General features: G+C 37.8%; 1 protein-coding gene across 1 annotated transcript in view; it reads left to right on the top strand.

Moving 5' to 3' along the window:
• Positions 1–26,387, top strand: part of LOC150104507 (SEC14-like protein 2) — a 145,869-nt gene that overhangs the window by 66,007 nt on the left and 53,475 nt on the right. The window contains exon 3 of the mRNA XM_090395570.1: positions 4,684–4,762. Coding sequence (XP_090251696.1) covers positions 4,684–4,762 — 79 coding nt within the window. The remainder of the gene's footprint in view (positions 1–4,683; positions 4,763–26,387) is intronic.

Below are 26,387 nucleotides of genomic sequence, written 5' to 3'. Positions count from 1 at the left end.
AGAATATCCAGAAAAGGAAGTTTTTTATTTTTTTCTTGTTCTAAAGTTAATTTAGAACAAATTTTATGGTGTTGTGCAAATTGTCGAGATAATCTTTGAAATTGATAAGTTCATCTGTTGTTCCACTGAATATGATGAAAATATCGTCCACATAGCGTAGCCATATTTTTGGTTTTTTATGGTAATTCTTAAGAGCATTGTTTTCAAATTTTTCCATAAATAGGTTTGCTAATACCGGTGATAATGATGAACCCATGGCCAGCCCTTCTTTTTGTTCCCAGATTCTATCTTTATAGGTGAAAAAAGTATTGTTTATACAATGTTTAAAAAGATTCAAGATGTCCGAAGGGAAGAGGTCTTTTAGGAGATTCAAAATTTCTTGTCTCGGGACGTTTGTAAACAAGCTGATAATGTTGAGACTTGCTAAGATGTCTGTTGGACCAATATGTATATCTTTCACTTTTTCTATGAAATGTTTACTATTTTTTATGAAGGAAGATGTTTTTCCTATATGTTGTGAGATCATGTTGGTAAGGTATTTCACCAAGTTGGAAGTCGGTGAATCTCTTCCATCTACTATTGGTCTTAAAGGTATTACTATTATTACGGGCAACTCCAGGGAGTCATTAGACTCATCGAAGGAAGCCCAAAATCATATTCATCCCAACTATTCGACATTCATACAGTATCTATCATACCTCGCCTTAAACTCATTCACTGTCACAGCATCCACCCAGGTATATCTGTCTTATGGATCTTTGGAACACCATATATTCTTGGTATTAAAGGATGTTTGGATTGTAAGCATTTTTTAAGTTCTTCCATCCAGAGAGGTACATTTTTATTAGATCGTTTGTTTTTTTGTGTGTAGGCCAAGTCGGGTCTCTGTCTATGGGTTTGTAGGTGCTGGTATCTTCCAGGAGACTTTTCATTTTGTTATCATATTCTGTAGCATTTAAAACGACAGTTGCGTTGCCTTTATCCGCTTTTATTATGACAATATTTTTGTCATCCTTTAACTTTTTAAGGAAAGCGTATTCATTGTATGGTAGGTTCTTACGAGGTAATCTGCTTTTTAATAGTAAAGCTGTGCTTTCTATGTGGATAAGATCTGCCGTGTTGTCCGATAGATTTCTAATTCCTTTTTCTATTTGTGCTATGATATCAATTTTTGGAAGGAAACGTGGGGTTAAGGCGAAGTTAAAACCCTTGAGTAAAAGATTATTCTCCTCTTTTGTTAGGACTCTCGAAGAAAGATGAATAACTACTTTTGAATGATCTAGTTGTTTTTTATGTATTTCTTTTTTCTGAAGGAGTACGTTGAACTTATTAATCAATGTATATTTCTTCTGTTCTGAGATCACTATTGCTTTGTTAAATGTAATGCTATCTATGTTGTTCCATAGGTAGGATGGAAGAGATGTGGCCAGTTCATTATGAAGAGAAAAAGTGTTATTATTAATTAATGCTAATTCAGCTCTAGTGACTGTAATTCTTTCTCTTAGAAAAGCTAGTTCCATTTTATGATAAATTCTGGAGGCCTTGTTTGTGTGGAATATGCATTTGATTTTGATGAATTTCGTGATGACTTCGTTATCTCTGCATCGGATGAGGAAAATTAGACGATTAATGAAGTTGAGATGTTTAATGCGTAGTTTCTCTAGTTGTATAACTTTATGCCAAAAGGACTCACCGTAAGTTTGTAATTGCAGGCGTAAACTTTTGTGGCTAATTGGTTCAAAAGACATGTTTCGGTGATTACACCACATTTTTTTATTATTCAGTTCTATAAAACACTGAAATAATATTTCCCGACTAGTTTCGTAAATCTTAGGATTTACATCTTCAGGGGTAAATAGTATAACTTAAAGTTTAAACAAGAGAATTAATAAATACAAATCATAACTGTCTGGCTATTCATAAAACTCAAATAACAGAATGCAGATATATAACGTTATTCACGTTGAACAATACTGGACGATGTCACGTGTGCTTGTTCTCGTTCATACAGTCCGAGCTCAGATTGAGGTAGATTTTTTATTAGAGCTGACCACACTTGATGGAGAATTAAACCTTGATTTTTATTGCATTGGGTTGGGTTTTTTAGCATATTAGCAGCTTCTTTAAATTTTCTTATATAACTGTTGTTTTCTATGTATGACATCGTCGTTTTTTTGCCAGAGTACATCGTGTCCAGTGGAAGTGTATGGAAAGCAAGACCTGTTTTTTGTTCTCTTTTGTATTGTGCGTCTTTTTGGCGTTCAGCCATGCATATTTCTCCAGATCTTCCTGTCTGTCCTACGTAGCAAATCCACGAGAACAAGCACACGTGACATCGTCCAGTATTGTTCAACGTGAATAACGTTATATATCTGCATTCTGTTATTTGAGTTTTATGAATAGCCAGATGGTTATGATTTGTATTTATTAATTCTCTTGTTTAAACTTTAAGTTATACTATTTACCCCCTGAAGATGTAAATCCTACGATTTACGAAACTTGTCGGGAACTATTATTTAAGTGTTTTATAGAACTGAATAATAAAAAAATGTGGTGTAATCACCGAAATATGTCTTTTGAATTAATAATATTTCAAATAATCTAACTCTTAGTTGCCATTCCTTGAATTGGTTAGCAAGTCATATGAATCTTGATACATCATTTTGCATTCATATATTCAGTTAACTGTCCCCTCAGCTATCTAACCTGCAATCAATTTTCCAGTGCAGTTGTATAATTGAGAGATTATTGTGTATGCGTGAGTGCACGCATGCGGGTACACATACACACATCTTGAGTGCAAAAAGATAACAATGCAATGTTGGGGATAATTATCTCTTAATCTCTCTGGAGTGCATGCATAGTGTGCTTTGAGAAGTAGATGAGATTCAAGATCTGAAGTTTAGAGGACATATTGCAAGTGTAGCAGAGTACACATCAGATTGCTAGTATGGTATGGAGAACATTGACAAGTAAGTATAATAAGAAAGAGGTGGTTATGCTACTGTATAAAGTGTTTCAGACCAAATATGAATTGTTTGTGCTCATATTTGGTCACTCTGTTTTGATGTGAAACATTGGAAAAAAAGGATCTAGAGATGAGTTTTCATTTTCAGGACACTAGAATGCTGGTTATTGGGATAAGTTGAGGGGAATGTAAATTGCAAAGTTTGATGGATAGGATTATTAATATGCAGGGAATTATAAAATTAGTTGAAAGTAAGAGGAGAAGAATGAGAGGCCATACCTGGAAGTTGTAGATTTTTTATATGAGGGGAACATATTACCAGAATGTGTTGTGAATGTTGATAATGTTAAAACGTTTAAGGTTCAATATTATTAAATGTGTTGCTAGTTAATTGGAACTCCTATGATGAATCTACTGACTCCAAGGAGGTTGCTGTAACAATTTTTATTTTTTTATATTATTCTCAAACAAGAGGCAAAATGGCCTACAGCAAATAATCCTTGCCCATATGTGGGCAAGGATCAGAAGCAGAGTAATCTGTTGATATTCTTCAACAACTGCTGTAGGTTGTAGTCCTTTGGAAATGCTTCATGGAAGGAGACTGTGCCACAAAACTCAGGTGGATAGTATGAAGGATGAATGGGAGTAGCAAGTTCAGTGATTATGCAGTTTGGCTATAAAGGAATGTTGAGTAGCTATTGCTTAAGTTTCTGTAGACCTAGCAGAAATGGGAGGCTAGTTCTGTCGAATGTTGACCTTGGAAATATCTATAAGAAGAGGCACAGTGCAGAAACTGATAGTCTATGAGAAGTGGCTGAAGAGAATCTGTAAGAGATGTCATTTATCAACCAAACTGTTCTTTTCTGAACAGCATCAAGGATTTTTAGGAAAGTCTTAGGCACACCACACTAAACATTAGAGTGGAATGCCAAGATTGGCTGGATTTAGGATTTATAGAGTAACTAACTTGTCAGAAAAGAAGTACCATTTTGAGTGGAAAAGGATGCCAAGCTTCCTTGGCAGTTGATGATTCTGTAGAAGTGGTATGATTATTCCAGGAAAGATATGGAGTAAGAGTTAGTCCAAGAAGAGAAAGAAAGAGATTTGGTCTTGATTTGAGCTGAGCATTATTAAAAGTAAGTGGAGAAGATCTGAGGTCTCTTTTTTGTGAGAAAGAAAAAACAAACAAACAAGAACAATTGCAATAATTTTTTTAAATCTGACTCTTCAATAAGAGGGTCTCTTAGGAATTATAGTCCACAGTAATTTAGCTATAATTACAGGTAAAAAGTAATTTCTCTTAAATTGGATATTTGTTGTTCAAATTTTAATTTTTGATATATTAGTAATCTTCCATGTAAAGTCATAACAGTGACCAGAAACAGATTTTAGCTTGTGTTCACTATAAAAAGAATTCACCATAAAAACAAAAAAAAAGTGCCATTTTTATTTTTTAATAAGAGAAATTAACTGTATTTTAGTTCAACAATAATGTGATATAATATTACCATATATTGCTGGTCTTCTTCTGCAGTGTATGAATCATTTCTCTCAATAACTAGCTAACTAGCAAATTAGTTTCCCAGTGTAATTAGATAATTTAAGTGATTATCAATTCATTATTTGTATGGATGATCTAGAGTTGTATTATAAATTAATGATAAACATAAATAGACTTCTAGCTATTATCCAAAATATGTTTATTATATTTTCAGAAAAAAAAACAAATGAAAGGATGTGTTTATATTTTCGATTTGGAAAATTTTAATCTTAAAAAGACAATTATTAAATCAAGTGAGTTTCATTCATTCTTTGTTAAATTTAAGTTAGCTTATCATTATAAATCTAAAATGGTTTGTTGCCACACTATTGTACACAGGTGACCATATCTGTATACAAAAGTGTTGAAATATTGAGAATATTTGAAAAGAACCCAGAGGCAGGTAACTAAGGTAATGAGTGACCTCTGGAACTGTGCATACAGAGAGAGAGAGAGATCAAGTTGACTGCTTGAAAAGTAGTCAACGGACATCCCCATGGTGATGGTGCATTGTGCCGTGTAATGAGTCACATATTTGTATATCTGAAGATTATTCCCCACAATTAGTCCTTAAATGCTCCCATGTAAGGTGGTGATGTTAGTGAATTGACCTAAGTATTAGACAATTCTCTGGTACAGATAGCAATCTCTTACGCTGAAAAGAGCTTCTTCTTCTTCTCTTCTGTCTAAGACGGGTTGAGTCTTCTCTTGAGCAGGATCTTCCAGTCTTCTCTATTCCTTGCTGTTCAAAAAAGTTTCTTATATGCTCTGCATCCCGAGATGTTCTTTATTAATTTCAGCCAGGTAATTCTTGGCCTTCTGGCCTTCTTTTTTCAGTTGGAAAAGTATTGATTAGGACGTTAGGAAGTCTGTCTGCGTCCATGCGTACAGTGTGTCCAAACCATCTCAGTTGTTTTTTCTAATGTTTCCTATTCTTGTCTTTTTATACAATAGTTCTTGTCTGACTGTGATGTTTGTTTTCTTTTCTATCCAACTTGTTCTATTTATTTTTCTTAAGCATTTCATTTCAAATGCCAGCAGTTTTTTATTCTCTTTTCTTAACTATCCACGCTTTTGCTCCATAGATGACTGTTGGTATAATTATTGCTTCATATAATTTGATTTTGGCTTGCTTAGTTATCTTGTTTGTTTTCCAGATTTTCTATAATTTTCCTGTGATGGTCCATCCTATCGCTATTCTGTGTTTGATTGTTTTGAGTTCATCTATTGTTTCTGTTAGTTTTGATCCAAGGTATATGAAGTTGTCTACTTGTTCTATTTGTTCTCCATTTAGGATGGCTGAGATGGTAGTTCTGTTCCTCCCTATTTTCATCACTTTTGTCTTTTGTATATTTATTGTCATGTCATGTCATATGTTTTACAGGTTTCGTTTAGCTTGTTGATCAACTTTTGTAGTTCATTTGGGGGTTCTTGCAAGAAGGACGAGATCATCTGCATATTTGATATTATTTATGTTTAAACCATTGACATCGATTCCAGACTCATTGTCTATTGCCTTCTTTACAACTTCTTCTAGATATATATTGAATAGGCATGGGGATAATGGGCATCCTTGCATTACTCCTTTTTGGATCTCTATGGGTTCTGTTGTGAGTGTGTCCTTTTTAATTATTGCATTTGTCTTAGAGTAATATTTTATCAGAAACTGTATTATATATTTGTCTATTGCTTTTTTTCTAGTAGAATTTTAAGAAGGATTTCTGTGTTGATGTTATCGAAAGCTTTTTTGAAGTCCACAAAACAACAATATAGTTCTTTATGGTATTCCCAGCTGAGTTCTGCTAGTTGGTGCAATGTAAAAATTTGGTCTATTGTTGAATAGTTTCCTCAGAAACCAGCTTGTTCTATGACTAGCATTTCTTCATGGGTGTTTTTTAATCTATTTTGTATAATTCTTATGAATATTTTATAGGTGTGAGAGAGTACACTGATTGATAAAGTGAATTTCTGCAGTCTCTTTTGTCTCCTCTCTTGTATATTGGGATGATCTTTCCAGTTCTCCAGTCATCTGGAATCTCTCCTGTTTTTAGTATTTTATTGAATAGAATTGTTAAATATTCTAATGATATGCTGCCTCCATATAACCACAGTTCAGTAGGGATAGTATCAATGCCTGGTGCTTTATTGTTTTTCATCTGTTTTATTGCGTATCTAACTTCTTGTAAAATATTTGGGTGATCATTATTTTCTTCTATTGTTGGCATTGTAGTTTTGTTTCCGTGGTGGAAGATAGTCTTAAAATGGTTTGACCAGATTTTTCTTATATATTCAGTATTCCCGGTTTCAATCATCTTGTTGTTTATCATTGTTACTGCTTTTGCTGAGAATTCCTTTGTAATTTCTCTTACAGTATCATGGAAGACTTTTATCTACAGTATCATGGAAGGTTGTTTTGTTGATATGCTTCTTGGCATTTCTTAGTTTTTTCTTCTAACCATTTTTCTTTGGCTTTTTTTCATAGGTTATCTACTTTATTTTTTAGTGCTCTGTATTTTTCTCTATTCTCTTCATTGTTTTGTTGATTTACAAGTATCTTGGCCTCTCTTTTTTCTTCTATGGTAGCTATGATTTCTTGTGTTATCCACTGTTTGTTTATTTTGGGTTTGGAACCTAGAGTGTCTTTTGCAATTGATAACACTGTTTCTTTTCCTTCTTCCCAGTATTTTCTTCTGTTCTGGAAGATGAAGGGTTTTACTTTCAAGCACATCTGTTCTAAAAATCGACGTCTGCTTGAGCTATCTTTTAGTTTTGATAGGTTGATGTTTTCTTCTTTTATGATATTGTTTTTCATGTTGAATTTTATCTTCACTTTGGCAGTTAATATTTCGTGGTCAGTGTCAAAATCAAAACTTCTTAATGTTCGTACATTATTTACTGATCTCTTCCATTGTTTGTTTATGATGATATAGTCTATGCAGTTCTTTATATTACCATCTGGGGATGTCCATGTATATTTATTATTAGGGCATTGACAGAACAATGTGTTTGTAATCATTAGATCGTTTGCTTTACAGAAGTGGAGTAATTGTTCTCCTCTGTTGTTAAGCTCTCTGTATCCAAATTTCCCCATCACATCTTTTTTGTCTACTGTGAACTGTCCTATTTTAGCATTAAAATCTCCCATCACTATCATGAGTTCTCTATTTTTGGGATTATCTATTTCCTGTTGTAGTTCTTCATAGAAAATTTTCTATTTCTTCCTCTGAATGGTTACTGTCTGGTGCATATATTTGGATTATTTTAATTGTTTGACCTTTTTCTTTTGCTTGAAGTTTGGCTGTGATTATTCTAGGAGACACTGGGTTTATTTCAATTACTGAGTGTGTAAGTTTCTTTTCAATTAATAATGCAACTCCTTCTCTGTGTATGTTATCTTTTCTTCTTGAGAAGTATAGTCTTTCTTCTGGTAAATCCATGAATCCATCTCTGCACCAATGTGTCTCTGATAAACCTAAAATACTCCATTTCAGTCTTTTTAAATTTTCCTGGACTAATTGCAATATTCCAGGTTGGTATACTGTTCTTATGTTGAGGATGGCTACATGTTTGACGTCCTTGGCTGACCGCATTGCTGATTTCTCACCTACTCTATGTGGTCTTCGAGTAGGCGCGTCGGTTGTCCCGTATGCAGTAGCACTATCTCGGTTTGTAGACTTTCTCCTGCTCATGAAAGTTGCTGGCATAATAATGTAACCAGGTTATGCCTCTGCTACATCCTTTGGTCCACAGCTCTTTATTCTTTATTCAGAGCAACCCATTTGGGTTTCCCCTATCTGCCACCCGGGGGATGTGCCTGGTAGGAGTGTGGTCTCCCCCCCAAGAAAAGAACTTAGGAAACTTTATTTGATTTGTAACTGTGCCACCTAAGTTCCTAATTAATAAGCATGGGAGATGAGCTAAAACATCTATAGGATAATTCCATCAATGGTCTAAGGCGTAATTTACAGTCGTGACTATTCCTTGGTTTCCCCTTGCTTACAGGTTCGAATATTTTTTTTTAACAGTGCATTGAATAAAGATCAGGCGAGACTCTCCTTTTAACAAACAAAACAAGTTTAATGCAATTTGAAGCAAATTTTACACTAATGCATACATTTTATATAGTCTCACTCTTAATATTAATGTAATCTTAACTTGTGTAACTTTAAGCAAAGAAAAATCATTCATTTACACAGAGATTTTTCATGTCCTACAACATATCTGTTGTAGGACATGAAAAAAACTCGTAATACAACATAGATGGCGAACCAATGGCACGCCCGAGAATTTTGCTGGCACGTTAACAATATCCTTTTATACGCTTATAAATTATTCAACTTTTTTTTTTTTAATTGTTACAATACATACAAGTTAAATTTTGTTTTACATCAGAGAGCAGCTATGAAGATGTGCATATGATTGGTGCGGTATTAACAAAAGGTCACACGACCCAAAAACAAAGGCAACCTACTATTGTTGAGTTGAAATGCTAATTCTCTTCAACTGAATTCCATAACATGTGAAACTGTCGTAAAAACATTCACTATATATTTCTTAGTTTTAACACATTCACGACAGGGTGTAGTTTATCGTTCTGAGGGAACTTTTCTTTCTCAGTGGGCGCAACTCACACAAAGTTTCAACCTTGGGTTGAATTTTATTGCCGCTTGTTTGCGTTTGAGCTGGCACAGGAACTCACACATGCATTATATGGCATATTTCAATTTGTGGTAGAATTTTATTTGAAGTTAGCCTTTGTGATCTGTCATAATGACATTGAGAATTTCAAATGCAATAAAACAAACACTTATTTCATGTAATAAGTGTTTGTTTTATTGCAATAAGTTGAAAATTTGGACAAGATACTGTGTTTCCAGTGCAACATATGGTTTTGCTTGTGGCTATGCAGGGTAGTTTCTGTGAGGGGACATGTGATTCATTAGTTAGCACCATTTTTATTCCAGTTGTCTCTAATTGCACTATTTGTTGAGAAATATATTACACAGACTGCAAAAGCCTCCACACCTTAATCAGGGATACAATAAAACTACTGTACTTGTCTTTCTTTCGTCTGCAGTATATAATGGCTCTTGGGGAGGGGGGGTTGTTAACCGCAGGGAGGGGTTTACTATCGCCTAGACGTGAATATGTTTAAATGTTTTTCGTGTGAGAGACATATGCAACACTTTTTAATGTATTTTTTCATAAAGTAAAATCAGGGGTGCCAGTTATATGCGAGGGCAAGTTATTTTCGAGTAAATATGATAAGCATTTTGCCAACAAGTTGACATCCTTCTGCTGCTTCCCTTGCTCAGCTAACTTCAATGGTGAGTTACAATACATAAATATTTTTCTCACTACTGTTTTTTTTTTTTTCAAACCAACATAATGAAAATCAATTTAATAATACAATAATCAATTTTACACTGAATAACATTATAAATTTATATATAAATAAATATTATAATAAAATAAAATATTTATAAAATATTATAAATAAATACAGTGGAACCGTTGTTGAACTTAATTCGTTCCCAAAGGTTGTTCGGAAACCGAATTGTTCGAAAACTGAAACCATTTTCCCATAAGAATTAATATGAAATGGATTAATCTGTTCCCGAACCCCCAGATGATTGCTTATTTAAACATTTACAACAGTACTTCATGCATAAGATCATATACAAACATAATGAAAATGTAAAAAATCTTACATAAAAAAAATAAACACAATAAATAGATAAAATAAAAACGAAAATTTAACTTCACTTTAACTATACATACGGAGATGAGTTGATGGCATAAGTGGAAGGAGGTGAGTAAGGGGAGTCCCCTTCCATAAAAACATGAGGCTACTGTCCTGGTTTTTTTTCTCTTTCTCTTTTCTGTCTCTTGGCACCACTCGACTCTGCTTGAGACTCACTGGGCCTCTGTCTCACTAAAAACCTGTCCAATGGCATTTGTTTATGCCTGCTTTTAAAATGTTTCTGAAGTGAGACATGGCACTGTCATTGAAATGGTTTATGATGCAGTTTGCTACAGCTTTGTGAGGGTGATATCTTGCCACAAAACTTTGCACCTCACCCCATTTCACACACATTTCTTTGATTAAAGAACTAGGAACATCCTCAATCCATTCTTCTGTGTCTGAAGACATCTCCTCCACCTCCATCTTTTTCTGCTCCTTCTGAAGGTGTTCCAGTTCTTCCGTGGTGAGCTCATTCCTGCAATCCTCCAGTAACTCCTCCACATCAGCATTGTCAACTTCCAAGCCCATGCTTTTGCCCAGAGATACAATATCATAGACAAGAGCAACATGCTCAGCCTCAATGTCTCTGTCTGCTACACAGTCTGGCCACAATTTCCTCCAGGCCAAGTTCATCGTCCTGCAAGTCACTTGCACCCAGGCTTTGTCAAGGATACTTAAGCAGTGGAGGATGTTGAAGTGATTTTAAAAGAATTCTCTGAGTATTAATTCTGCATCAGAGGTCACTTCAAAACACCTTTGAAACAGTGCTTTGGTGTAGAGTTCCTTAAAGTTCAAAATAGCCTGCTGGTCCATGGGCCGAATTAGAGAAATTGTGTTGGGGGGGGGGACTTCACTATGATAAAATCACCTCCACTAACTCGTACTCCAAGCATGGAGGGTGAGCAGGCGCATTGTCCATCACAAGAAGGCATCTAATTGGCAAATTTTTTTCTTGAAGATATTTTCTCACACTTGGTCATGGATCCACTCAATAAACAATTGCTTTGTTACCGAAGCCCTAGTATTAGCCCTCCACATAACAGGCAATTTACTTTTCATCACGTTATTTTTCTTAAACACCCTCAGATTCTCAGAGTGGTACACAAGCAATGGCTTGAAGTCCCCGCTTGCATTTCCACATAGCAAAAGAGTCAGCCTGTCCTTCATTGGCTTTTGTCCTGGCAATGCTTTTTCCTCCTGAGTGATGTAGGTCCTCTTTGGCAATTTTTTCCAAAATAGGCTGGTTTCCTCACAGTTGAACACTTGTTGGGTAAGAAAACCCTCAGCCTTTACATTGTCACTAAATTCTTGCACATATTTCTCGGTTCGAACTCGCAGTCTCACCATGCCTAACCACACTATGTATGCCACTTCTCTTAAATTAACTGTTTCTCGTTTATCCAAATCGACAACAATTTTTTCTCTTCTTCAATCGTCTGCGATCTTTGTTTAGTAAGAACTTTCACTCTTGCAACATCAGCTCTCTTGATCGCCTCTTTATTTTTGAGTATCGTACATATTGTTGATTTCGCCATACCGAACTGTATAGCAAGATTCAAGACACAAACGCCATTTTCATGTTTGGATATGATTTCGCTTTTTATCTCTTTGTGGTTCTAACGACTTTTCTTTTCACTTTGCTGCTATCACTATTCTTCTGAGGCCTCATGGTTGCTTAATTAATAATAATTTATGAAAAAAAAACAACAAAACACAAAGAAAATCAAGAAAACTCACTGCAAACTCCGAGCAGGTGTCTGCACTGAATAAAGGCTGCCATGTAACTGATTCTTTCCCACCTTACAGCTCAGCACTCAGAGCACGTGGTTGCCGTTTGCCTGTTCGGGAACTGAAATTCTGTTCTGAAACCAGGACGTTTTTTGTTTGGAAAATATGTCCGGGAACCAAATTGTTCGAGAACAGAGGCGATCGACACCCGAGGTTCCACTGTATATAAATTATATAAATAATATAAATTTATAAATAAATAAATTAACTTAGATTAATTTTCTATGAATTTTTCCCCTATTAAAAACTGCCTGGCACATCAGCAAATTGATTTTTGGCATGTGCTGGCACGTCAGCAACTCGATTTGTAAATTTTTGGCATGCACACATAAAAGGGTTCGCCACCACTGTCCTACAATATATCTCTTGCTATATCATCTCCCCAAAATTATCTCATATGTACGCTACAGTCCTAAATTTTTTCTATCTGCTACGACACTAAAGTTCTAGGCATGTTACAGTCAGTAGACCACAATTTTTCTTTCGTACATTACTGATAATACTGGAAAATGTACTCGCAAGTCCTTTGCGACATGTACTTTCCTTCAAGTCTTTGCAATCCTAATCTGTTTCTGCATGCTGTCTGACTTGTTCTTCTGTGCAGGCCTTCTTTTACGTTGCTTGATAGTCGTCTCCACGTGGTTCATTTGCAAGAGGAGTGATTCCCATTTGTCAGTGGTACTGGATCGAGTTGAAGGCGCCCTACTTGCACTGAGTGAACTACACTGCAATTCATCACAGAAGCTCCTGCTGCTCCTTTGTTGCTCCCTATAACCACGGGTGCTTCTGACGAACTCTAGTCGGGTCTGTGAACTGTCCCAAGAAGAATGCAAGAGCGAGAGAGCCTTCCTCTCAAGGCCCACTATATACTCTTATTTTCAAGTCCCTGTTTTAGGGTCGGAGACCCCCAAATGTCCCACGTGTACGATGATATCAGTCGTTGTGACCTTCATTGCAGGGTGGCAAGAGTTCCTTGTTTCAGGGTCAGAGACCCCCCCCCGAATATCCTGTGAACGTTCTGATGTCAGCGGCCGTGGCCATCAAACCATTGTTCATTTTCACAGACTTAATCCTCTGTAAATCCTTTCGCTTAGGGTATAAACACTTCAAAAATAGGTTATCTCTACAATTTTACTATGAGAATTAAAATGCTAAGAACTGTTTTATTTTACAATTTACAAGCATCTTTTCGTTGTTGCATTTTCCCTATACCCACATGGTTTACAAAATTTTCAGTAATGAGTAGTCTAGAGTTATTTACAATATGAATGACCTCTGTAAAAATTGATGCTAAATTAAAGGAACTTCTACTGCATCGAATTATACAAAGGCCCACCCCCTTCAGAAAAAAAAACGACACAGATGTGGAGGATTTCCCTTCCCCTGGGATATTTCTGGATATCTCTAGCTTGACATCGTCTAGGTTATTGCATATTCTCCACACTCGATGACTTCTAGGTGTCATCATAGGAGTAAACTTTCTTTTGTGAAACTGATGATGAGGATATCTATTGTAGTTCCTGTGATCCCTTTCAATTATGTGCACCTCGATGGTGTGACCTCTGTTTTCTTCCTCAGGCTCCTTCCTTTCCTCCTGACTGTCCGCCTTAACACTAGAAATAAGGTAGGCTTCGTTGAGAACCTCCTGATGATGATCCCCTTCTATTGAAGAATCTGCCAAGGTCTCAGTGTTGTTTTTGCGACATACAGCTTCATCTTGTTTATTCCGAACACTATCTTCATCCTTGTACTTGTTCCCCTAATCCCTTCCATTTTTGATTTCTAATGTTTGCATCCTGTGATTTCTTCTCCTTCTACTTGATAGTCTAATTCCCATTAAGGAAACATCTTCAGTGCCGAAATCATATGAGGACTTATATTTCTTCAGGAAATCAGTTCCTAAAATCACCTGAACGTTTGGAGGAAGTCTCAGGTAGAATCAGTAGCTCTTGTAAGGCGCTCATATCAAAATCAGGCAACCACTTATTGATCCACATCTTTCTCTGAGCATATATCATGGGACTTGAAATTCCTGTCAATTTTAACAGGTCTCCTTAGCATATTCAGAATCGTACCAACCTGGTGCGACCATAAAGGATGTAACTGAGTCTATTAGAGAGCAAAAGGAAAGGGTGAAAGAAATGATTGTTGTGGCAGGTACGAATGATTTGAAAGGAGATAAAATGGAAATTATAGAAGACCTGAATGAATTGTTTGAGGTAGCAAAAGAAAAGAGTGAGAGAGTTAGAATGATTAGTCTTTTGCCACGGTATGACAGTGAAATGTTTAAAAGGAGGGCCATAATTGCAAATGACTTTATGCGTGGGTTATGTATGACGAGTGGTGTGGAATTTGTGGACGTGTGGAGCGAGTTTGATGGGCGAAAGGATCTATATAAGATGGATGGCTTGCATTTGAATGGTTACGGTGTAAGAAGACTTGATAAAGTGTTGCTGAATGTAGTGGATGTGCAAATTCAGGGAAACTAGATTTGTTAAGGGGGTGGAGTAGATATACAGTCCTTAGGGAGGCAGTTGAATGTAAGAATGAATATAATATGCTAGAGCAAATAAGGACAACAAACCAGATTGGGATAGTTAATATAAGGCATCAAGGTAGGGTTGGGGCTAATGGGGGTCTTAAATTCATATACACTAATACTAGGAGTATTAGGAACAAGAAGGAAGAGTTTTTGGCCATGGTTGGCACTTCCAGATCACAGGTTATTGGTATTAGTGAAACATGGCTGACTGTAGATGATATAGCTAGTGGGATTCAATGTGAGGGGGTATGGTGTGTTCAGGAGTGATAGGGAGAATAAAAGGGGGGGAAGGAGTGTTATTGATGATAGCTGATGAGCTACAGCCAAGGAGAATAGAAGTTGAATTGCAGGATAGAGAAAAGAGCACATTTGAGGCCATTTGATGTGAGATTGTGTCTAGCAGAACTAAATATACAATTGGGTGCTACTATAGACCAGGTGATGGAAAAGATGGTGGTGACAGTATGCACAAGCAAATAGAAGAAATGAGTGGAAGGAGGGTGATTATTATGGGAGCTTTCAATTATGGTCGCATTGATTGGAGTGAGGAGAGGACACAAGGGAGGAAGGAAATGGATTTTATGCGATTATTAAGGGATAACTATCTGCGACATCATGTAATGGAAAATACTAGGGGTCAGAGAGTGCTTGACCTAGTAATTACATCTGAGGATTTGGCTGTAACAAATATGACCACATTGCCACCAATCGGTGATAGTGATCATAGGGTCTTGACTTGGGAGGTGGCTAAAGGTGTAGAATTTTCAATTAAGACAGGGTACATGTGCAATTATCGGGCTGGAAAGTTTGACAAGCTTAGGAGTTTGATTGGCTCAGTGCCATGGCATGTACAACTGCAAGGACTAGAAGTTGATAGTGCATGGGAGGTAGTTAAGAAGTGCTTGCATGAAGCAATGGCTGACTGTATACCTAGAGTCCGAATAATAAATCAAGTGGGGGTTAAATGGATGAATAACACCATTAAGCTTGAGCTGCAAAAAAAGAACAACTATGGAGGGAATTTAAGGAGAAAGGTGACCGGCAGGCACAAGAACGGTATAAAGCGCAGGCCAGAAGGGTGACGAGTGTGGTAAGAAAAGCAAAAAAGGATTATGAAAGAACATTGGCCATGCAGGCTAAAGAGAATCCTAAACAGTTTTTTAGATATGTAGCAAGTAAAAGGAAAAATGTACATGGCAGAATGATTCTAAAGAATGCCGATGGTAGGGAGGTAACTGAATCAGTTGATATAGTTGAGTTACTGAGTGAGCACTTTGCAAGAATATATCATCCAGGTGGTGACATTGCAGAAATGAATAAACCAGTAGATTATACGGGAATTGTGGTGAATGAAGTAGAGGTGAGTAGTCTATTGCATAACCTCAATGTCATATACATCTGTGGGATTGGATGGTATACCACCTTGTGTTGTACGAGAAGCAGCTAAAGAATTGTCAGTACCCTTCACCATTTTGTTTAATTTGAGTCTTGGGTCTGGGTTAGTCCCGAGAGGGTGGAAAGAGGGGAAAATAGTTCCACTGCATAAAGGTGGTTCCAAGACTGCTGTTGTAAATTACCGACCGATTAGCATATCAGGAATCATTGTCAAGGTCTTAGAGAAATTAGTCAAGAAAAGAATACAGGATTGGATAGATGAAAATGGGATATTGTATGGTGGACAACATGGTTTTGTGAAGGGTAGATCATGCCTCAGTAACTTGCTCACGTTTTATAACACAGTGACGGCTGAACTGGATAGGGGTAGTGGGTTTACAGTGATACTACTGGACCTTGCCAAGGCCTTTGATAGGATACCACATGGAACCCTAATCAGTAAACGGGAGCAGATGGGGATGGATATAGGTTTGGTGAGATGGATAGGAGGGTGGTTGAAGGAGAGATGGATAGGAGGGTGGTTGAAGGAGAGATACCAGAGAGTGGTTTATTCAGGAGTGGAGTCAAAAAGACGTCTTGTGGCTAGTGGAGTGCCGCAGGGCTCTGTTCTTGGACCACTGCTTTTCAATTTGTTCATCAATGATATTGGAAAGGATTTGAGAGGAAGTGTTCACTTGTTTGCTGATGATGCAAAGTTGGGTAGAGCAATTGTGAGTGCACAGGATGTCAAAATTTTACAGGATGATTTGGATAGTTTGGAGGACTGGGCTAGGAAAAATGGATGTCAGTTTAATGTGGCAAAGTAAGGTTATGTACTTTGGGGTAAAAAGAATAGCAGCAATATATCGCATTGGTGGAACCGTACTCCAGGAGATTGATGAGGCCAGGGATTTGGGAGTGCTGGTGGATAGGGAGTTGAAGTTATCACTTGGCTTCTGAAAAATACTTTAACATGCAGAGACAAACAAGTTGTTGTTCCTCTGTATCGAGCCTTGATAAGACGCCGTCTGGACTTCTGTGCCAGTTATGGGCACCAGGGTTTCTTCGTGATTGGGAGGAAGTGGAGAGGGTCCAGAGACAAGTGACCAAGATGATAGCAGGTCTGTGGAATGAACCTTATGAGAATAGGTTGAAGATTTGTGGGTTGCAGAAATTGGACGATAGGCGAAGGAGGGGTGATATGATTGAGACATTCAAATTACTGAAGGGTTTTTATAAGATTGATCCAGAAGATATTTTTGAAAATATGACTGGTGGTGGGAGGACTAGGGGCCATGCATGGAAGCTGGTCAAGAGCGTGGTTGGCAAGGGTGTTAGAGCTAGGTTTTTTACTTGGAGAGTGGTGAATGAGTGGAATAAGCTTCCAGAGTCTGTTGTGGGTGCTATGACCGTGAATGAGTTCAAGGCAAGATATGATAGATACTGTGCGAATGTTGAATAGTTGTTCCAGACATGACTCGATGAGTCTGTCGACTCCTTGGAGTTTCCCGGAACAATAATAATAATAATAATAATAGTTACACCGTCTGGATTGCAGGAGCTTATTCTTTTGAAAAGTACCCCGGTAATTACGGAAACTTGGGAACCGTTATCCATTAGAACATTGCACGGTATCCCTTTTATTTCACCCTGAATTACCATCATGGAATTCTTATTCTACTCTCTGACTCCTTTCTCCATGTTCCTTGGCTGTTAGTAGGGTGGCGGTGAGTGAACAAAGAATTGGACACATACTGCATGTCTCTAGTGGGGTTTCTCTTATTTCTGAAACAGTTCCAGGCAATATGTCCGAGCCTGTTACAATTGTAACATTGGATTGGTTCTCTCCTGCTCTTCCCTTCATTGTCTTCCCTCTCTTGACGTGAGGTGTTCTTGAAGGATTTCTCCCCAAGTTCCTCCAACTGCTTGATCAATGAATTAATCGGTTCTATCATGAGTTGTTGCATTTTTTCCACCTCCTGCTTTATCAGTGACCATAATTTCCCCATGTCGGAGAAGTCTATGCATTCTTTAGTAATTAATTTCCCATTGTCTACTTCATTTATTACAATTGTATTGGTTTTGTCTTCCTTTTTCTCTTTTTGGTGTTAGTTTAACTTTCCCTTTTGGGCATCTGGGTCCTCTTTGCACTTCACGTCACTTTTGAAATAATTTTCTTTCTTTATAGCACGTACTTGGTTGGCGCTCGAATCTGGATGGAGGTCACCTAATCTCTCTTCCTTCTTCACTGCAAGGAAACACGCGTCTAAATTTTTGATCTTCTCATAGGCAGTATCCTTGAAGTCCTCCCTTATTCCCAGCCTAATCAAGGTGATCTTTGGCCTCCTTGTAGATGCTTAGACTATTCGCGAAGTTTAATAGTCTGTTATAAAAGTCAATGACAGTCTCCTTTCTCTCTTGAGCACATTTTTGCAATTTCCATAGGTTTGGATCCACGCTTCTTACCTTGGAGAACTGGGAAATCAGGGCCTTGAATTTCTTGTATTCCAGAGTGTCTCGGAGAACCAGAGACGAATGCAAGAAATTCTTGGCCCTTCCGACCAGTTTATTCCGCAGTAGGATTAGCAGCTGAAAGTCCAACAAGTTTCCTAATCTTCTAAGTTCTTCTATAAAGTTAAAGAAGGACAAAACATTGTGGTCTTCCCCAGAGAATTGCGGGATTATAAGGTAAAGGTTGATTGTTCTCAAGAACTCCCTGCCACCCATCATGATATTACTAGTAGAGTCAAAACTTGCACTATACACATTCATGTTTTACAGCAAATATGGTAATTTATAATTATTGCATACTTCTATCACCCTGATCTTTTTTTGAAAACTGTCTCGGTCCACAATTTGGCAAGTTATCTATTGTGGATTAAATCCTGTCGACTGCGCCATTGTAAACACGCTTTGATCGCACCATTGTAATAATTTTACTTTTTGCTACTTCTTGTAATCTTACTTCTGTTATCTATATTCTCTTAATTGAACTCTTATGCTTTCTTAAGGTTATCCTATCCCCTATGATATCTCTTGTCTTATTCTCCCACAATAAGTCCTTAATGCTCCTATGTAAGGTGATGCTGTTGGTGAATTGACCTAAGTACTAGACAATTCTCAGGTACAGATTGCAATCTCTCACGCTGAAAAGAACTTTGGAAACTTTATTTGACTTGTGACCGCACCACCTAAGTTCCTAATTAATTAGCATCGGAGATGAGCTAAAACATCTATAGGATAATTGTATCCATGGTCTAAGGCTTAATTTATAGTCATGACTATTCCTTAGTTCCCATTGCTTGCAGGTTCGAATATTTTTTTTGGTAGTGCATTGAATAAAGATCAGGCGAGAGTCTCCTTTTAACAAACAATTTTAATGCAATTTGAAACAAATTTTACACAAATGCATACACTTTATACAGTCTCACTTTTAATCTTAATGTAATCTTAACTCGTAACTTTCAGCAAAGAAAAATTACTCATTTACACAGAGAGGAAAAAACTCATGTCCTACAATATCCATCTTGCTATATCATCTCCCCCAAAATTATCTCATATGTACTCTACAGTCCTAAATGTTTTTCTATATCGCTACAACACTAAAGTTCTAGGAATGTTACAATCAGAAGACCACAATTTTCCTTTCGTACATTACTGATAATACTGGAAAATGTACTCACGAGTCCTTTGCAATATGTACTCTCCTTCAAGTCTTTGCAGGAGATCTGTTTTTGCAAGCCTTCTTTGTATGTTGCTCGATAGTTGTCTCCGCGTGGTTCGCTTGCAGGAAGAGTGATTCCCATTTGCCGACGGTACTGGATCGCGTCAAAGGCACCCTACTTGCACTGAGTGAACTCATACGCTGCAATTCATCGCAGAAGTTCCTGCTGCTCCTCCATTGCTCCCTGTAACCACAGGTGCGTTCTGACAACTCTAGTCGGGTCTGCTAACTGTCCCAATAAGAATGTGAACGTGCGAGAGAGAGCCTTCCTTCCAAAGCCCCCTGTATACTCTTGGTTTCAGATCCCTGTTTTAGGGTCAGAACCCCGGAATGTCCTATGTGCACACTGACGTTAGTGATACCATACTTTAGATGGAAGCAAAGAGAGTCAGCTGCAAGTGCTAGCTGGAGTGAATGACCCACCACACTCACGGAACATGACCATAGGGTGCTGCGAAGGATGATACAAAAACATAGTCATTTGTCCATGGTAGTATCTCAGTATTCAAGCCCCACGTTATCCAAACCAACATGCAGCATCGTCTTCAGTATAGTGCATGGTACAGTGGGACATGGAAGCTTGGAAAGCTGTGATATGGAGAGACAAATCATTCTACACCCTCTGCCTGTGACAGGTGCCCAGTGAATGTTTCTTACCAGAGTGCATAATCCCAACTATGAAATTTGGAGGTGGTGGTGTGATGGTAAGGTCATGGTTTTCCTGGATTTGCCCTGGATCTTTATTGTGGTGCCACGAACATTGAACTTCAAGAGATATCTGAATGTTCTGGACGATGCAATGCTTTCTACTTTGTGGTGTTTCTACAGAACTAACCATTGTCTCTTTCACCAAGAAATGCACAGGATCATAAGGTGTTGTTGTAATTGCGTGGTTTGTTGACCTGAACATCATCACACTTCTCAGGCCTCCACAGAATCCTGATCTTCTCCCTCTTCAACGAGTGTGTCAGGTGAAGTCAAGGAACGTTTGCCCCATAACAGTCCATGACCTCATTACATACGTACAGGAAGAATTGTCCAAATTTCCATTGATTGCATCATACACTTGTGGAAAGTATGCATCGTAGAATTGCTGCCATCATTGCAGTGAAAACAGGTCCTACATCTTATTAAGGTGGGTGCCATTGCTCTTTGTTCCTCACATTATGGTGTCCATTGACTTCTTTCCAAGTAGTGTATGTAGAAGAGGAGGAAGTATTGTTCTTTCAAAATATAGACTTGTCTGTCAGCCAAGTTCTTACCAACTTCTCTAAAATCGTTGCCACTTCAGAGATATTCAGTAGTTGATAGTTTTTGCATCTCCTTTGTACAAACGAACTATTATATTTTCTTTCCATTCCTGAGGAATATTTCCTGAGCTGAGATTCAAATTACATCAACATGTCAAAGGCTTAACCAGTTCACCTGAACATTCCTTTAGAATATATGCTGATATCCTCTCTCTCTCTTTTGCAACATTCTTATCTGGATTATGCAAAATACCAAAATGAAAAAATAATTGGATCTTAGACTGAAACAAGCTAAATTACTGCAAAAATCAAGTGACGCCACTAGTAGCCACCATGGAGATCAGTATGCAGGCACTGCACATGAAATGTGCAAGACACTTTCAGTCAAATATATGCCCCACAGAACACTGCATGTTCACTTCAATAACATCAATGGCCTCAATTCCAACCTTAATAGTTCATTCTACCAAATCCGACCTACTCTTTTTGGCAGAAACTGAAATCTTACTTCCCTCCCAGTACTATTTATCCCATCCTTCCAAACTACACACACACACACACTACCTCCTTTCAACCCAAGTGTGACATCTGCACATACATCCGCTCTGACATACCCTGCCAGAGAGCACTCAACTTAGAATCGCCCAACTTTGACCTTCTTTGGTTGAAAATATCCCTTCCCTACTCAATCAAATTCATTTACTGTCTTCTTAATGCCACCATCCACTCTGAGCTCTTTAATTTCCTTTCTATAAAAATTGATTTTCTCCACTCCTGCTTTCCCAACAGCCAAATCCTCCTCCTAGGAGATTTTAATGTCCACAACACCAACTGGCTTTTCTCCTCTAGTTGTACAGATCTTGCAGTCACAGATGCTGAAACATATGCCATCACCAATGACCTTACACAACTTGTTCGTATGCTAGCCAGAATACCAGATAACTTGAACCACTCCTCAAACACCCTAGATCTCTTCCTCACCAATGACCCTTCCCAATATACAGTGAATATAGTGGGCACCCCAGGTAATTCTGATCACAGTCTAGTGCTCATCTGCTCCCCTCATACACAATGCTTACACAGCCACATACAAGAGTAGGTTTGGCATTATAACAGTGCCAAACGGGACAACCTCTGTGCTTCATTCCCTTGATTGGAATATTGTTTCTGGCTTTCCAACCCTAAACATATTTCAAAAGTAATCCTCACTAGCATTGAAACATACATTCCCCACACTACTCTAAGCTGTCATTCCATAACTAAACCCTGATTCTCCAAAAGATGTGCCAAGCCTACACAAAAGAGAAATCTAGCATATAACTTGCTCACATCAAGAACTCCATTCTCCTTTAGTGCCTATATTCAAGTCCAAAATAGATGCAAGAAACTATCAATGCTTCCAAAACAGAGTTTGAAAGAGCAAAAAGCAAGAAACTAGCAGCCTGTCCAAATGGCAGCCAAGCCTTTTGGCCTCTTGTCAGAGCACTTGGTCGTAACTTCTGCCCAGCACTATTTCCACCCCTATCACACCCAGGTGGCTCTATTGCATCATCACCCACAGAAAAACCAATCTCCTGACTTCACACTTTGCTTTCAATGCAAGCATAACTGACAACGGTAAATTGTCCCCACCATTCCAGATGCCAAACATACAATGCTCTCTATATCCTGTTGCTAGAAAGAGACCAGAAAAATACTGTCCAAATTAGACACAAGAAATGTCTTTTGGTCCTGATGGAATTCCTTCATTTGTCCTGAAGGTTTGTGTATCAGAACCGACTCCTATTCTATGTCGCCTGTATACACTTTCTTACTCCACTGGTATCTATCCCACAGCCTGGAAATTAGGCTGCATTCATCCCATCCACAAGAAAGGTGACAAATCACTGCCATCTAACCACCCTATCTCACTCACTTGAGTCCTGCATAAAGTAATGGAGAAAATCATTAATTCCCAACTCCTACTACCTTGAAAGCACCCATCTGATAAATGACCACCAGTATGGATTCCGTCGCTGCCAATCAACAGGAGATCTGTGCACATGTCATCCATCTCTGGATGAATGCCATGGAGCAGTTTGGTGAATCTCAAGTGGTTGCACTTGATAAATATCCAAAGCTTTTGATTAGGTCTGGCACTAAGCAAAATTCCATTGTTTGGTCTGTCTCAGGATTTCTTTAGTTAGATTGCTAGCTTTCTGTTTGGATTCATACTATGTGTGATGGTGGTTGATTCCTTATACTCTCACCATTCAACTAATGCTGAGATTCCACATGGTTCTGTTTTGTTCACCAACCCTCTTCCCACTATATACCAATGACCTACTTCAGTTGACCTCCAACCCAATACACAGTTTTGCAGATGACAGCACATTGCATTCCTTCCTTTCATTTGATAAACCTTAGTCCACAGAACTCACTTCAACCTACAGAATATTAACCTCCACTGCTCTCATTTCTGATCTCCAAGCCATCCTCCAATGGGGTTGAGATAACCTTGTCAATTTCAATGTTAATAAAATCCAATTCTGTGTTATTTCTCACAAAACAAACCATTTTCTCCCAGTATTATTTTTGACAACACCCAAATGTCCAGACAAGATGAGATCTCTCTTCTTGGAATTGCCCTGTCATCAAGCCTTGGATTTCTCGTTTATTCAAGACGTTACTTCACCTCTGAACAGCTGTTAGCCTTCTATGAATCAAATCTGCCCAACTATGGAATACTGCTCTCACATTTGGAGTGGGGATCCTTAAGAGCTTCCTCAAAATGCTTGACTCAATACAGAGGAAAGCAATTAGACTTATTAATGACCATCTGTTACCAACTCACTCCTCCCACTTTTGCATAGATGTTCGGTTTCTATAAACATTTCCATGGCAAATGTTCATCTGAAATAGCATCAATAATTCCCTTACTTAGTACTAAGCCCGGTGGAACACATGCAGCTGCTGTTCAACATCCCTTCACCGTAATAAATTTAGTTTAATCCTTTATCCAAGTGTGAGCAAACAAAGTTAGCACCTGAAAATATCTTCGGGACTGAGGCAAGGTGATGCATCTGTTGGTAACTCATAGCAAAGGTGGACCAAGCTCTCATCACTCCTTGTCTCAGTATCTCCCACCATGCAAAGCACATCCTTTGCAGAGATGTATAATGCTATGCATTAAGGGAAGGGCCACTACCCAGACTGGTTTCGACCTTTTTTGAGGTCTCGTCAGTGGGAGGCAGACCCAGAAGTGGTGATATTAAGGCAGAAGCAATGGAGAGGACATATTTACCTATACAATCCCTTCACAGTGCACCTTGCAACCCACAGAACAAGTTTCTTTTCTTCCTCCATTCCTGCTGCTGCTGTATTGTGGAACAGTCTTCCCCTGATGTGTTGTGATTGTATCCCAAGGACTACAATATACATCAAATGTCTTTTAAATCAAATGTAAACAAGTTCCTCCTTTCCCAATCCACAACCCATATATGGTACTAATATACTATTGGTTGACCAACCAACCAACCAGTGTCGTGTATGGGCTCAACATTTAAAAAAAAAAAAAAAAAAAAAAATCTCTAGAATCCCCTCTCATGTGCCTGTGTCTTGTTATCAAATGTAGTGATGGTAACCCTGTGTGTCATGTTATATACACCAGACTGATAATTTTCCTGTGGGAGCTTCTCTGAACTGAGACTCAAATTATATAAACACACCAAGGGCTTAACCAATTTGGCTATTACTTTAGCATATATTATTATATTAACACCATACCTACATGGATTCAAAAAGACTCATTGCCAGAGGCACACTGTGATAGACAAAACAGTGCCCATCAAACTGTACTTTAAATTCATTCAATGTATCTGCATTCACTACACTGTCAGGCAATGCATTCCACTCACCAACCATCCTCCATGCGAACGTACACTCCTTATGCCTTGCTCATGCCCTCCTTGAATAGCTTCCAGGTAAGTCCCCTAGTTCTATCTCTTCTCCCATTCTATGAAAACATTAACCATAGCACATTAATCTTATACAATAACCGAGTAACAACCCTTTACCAACTTAAATGTCTTAATCATATCCTCTCTCTTCCTCCTATTCACAAGGCTTTGCAAACTGCATTCTCTCAATCTGTCCTCAAATCCCAAATCCTAATTTAATATAATCCTTTCCAATATATCCTTATCACCATGAAAATTTTAAGAACAAATCTGTGCACAATAATCCGTATGAGGCCTGATCAAGGCCTTATACACTGAAACTAGAATAGCTTTATTATTGCAAGTTAAAGTCCTCTGTATCATTGTCATAATGTGATGTCTTCATTACTTGTGTAATGCAACCTCTGAATTTTGGTCGCTTGTGCACCACCACTCCAAGGTCTCTTGTCTCCTTAACTTCCTCTAAAATTTCCCCACTAAGTGTATAATTTGCATACCATTGTTGCCTACCAAATTTCAGAAACTTACATTATCAAAAATTATGGAGACAACTACCAATGTTAGAGCAAAGCACTTTAGTTTAATATAAACCAAGATGAACACTCAATGTTTTGACCTTCATATCAAGGTCATCATCTGGAGCATACACATATATACAAAGAAACAAGCTGCACTACAATCTACATGGTTTGCTAAAGTTACTGATCAATCGTTACAACAATTATTGGCCTGACCGCTGGTGACGAAAAAAAAAAACCTTTACTACATCAAAGCTAGAGTCCTATTATTATTATCTATTAGGTTACAAAATTAAATTGGGCTGGAGAGCAACATGTTTATATATATATATATGTGTGTGTGTGTTCAGGAATATTGACTTGGTTGTTTTGATACATTTTAATAAAGAGATTTAATGACTAAAACCGAGAATAATTGTAAGGCTTTAATGAAATAAAACACTACTAGTTTCGGCTTTTGACAGCCTTCTTCAGGTGTCTTCTGAAAATAGGAAACAGCAATAAAAACACTGAAGTTTAAAACTGAGAAGCACAGGAAAATCGCAGTACATAATTGACATGAAAAAACTTTGTATTTACATTTAAGTTGTTCTTTCAAACATGGCATTGTTTGTTGAGTGCATGCTTGACTCTTGTGAACGCCAGTACTGAACAACAGCAGAGTGGCTATCAGGGATGTTGTAGCTCAAATTGTTATTTAAATGTTCACGATTAAGGATGATTTCTCTGGACTCCACAAGTTTTCTTTCAAACTCATCATGGCAAAGAAAGATGTTTTTGGATCTATCCCAGCAGACTGAATGATCATGGTGTTCATCATCAGGATTGTTCGAGAAAAGAAAATGACTAGACAAGGCACTGGCATGTGTTCTTTTGTAAGAGATGTCTCTCTTGTGTTCCTCCATGCGTAATTCAATAGATTTATTTGTTTGACCAAAATAAGGGATATTACAATCACACCATATCTTATATACACCAGGATATTTCAGATTATGATGA

This window comes from Typopeltis vanoorti, chromosome 7 (genome assembly GCF_054136105.1).
Source record: "Typopeltis vanoorti isolate ZY-2024b chromosome 7, IOZ_Tvanoo_1.0, whole genome shotgun sequence".
NCBI classification, from domain to species: domain Eukaryota; kingdom Metazoa; phylum Arthropoda; class Arachnida; order Uropygi; family Thelyphonidae; genus Typopeltis; species Typopeltis vanoorti.
The sequence above is the reverse complement of the archived record's forward strand: the minus strand, read 5'-3'. Positions and strand labels throughout refer to the sequence as shown.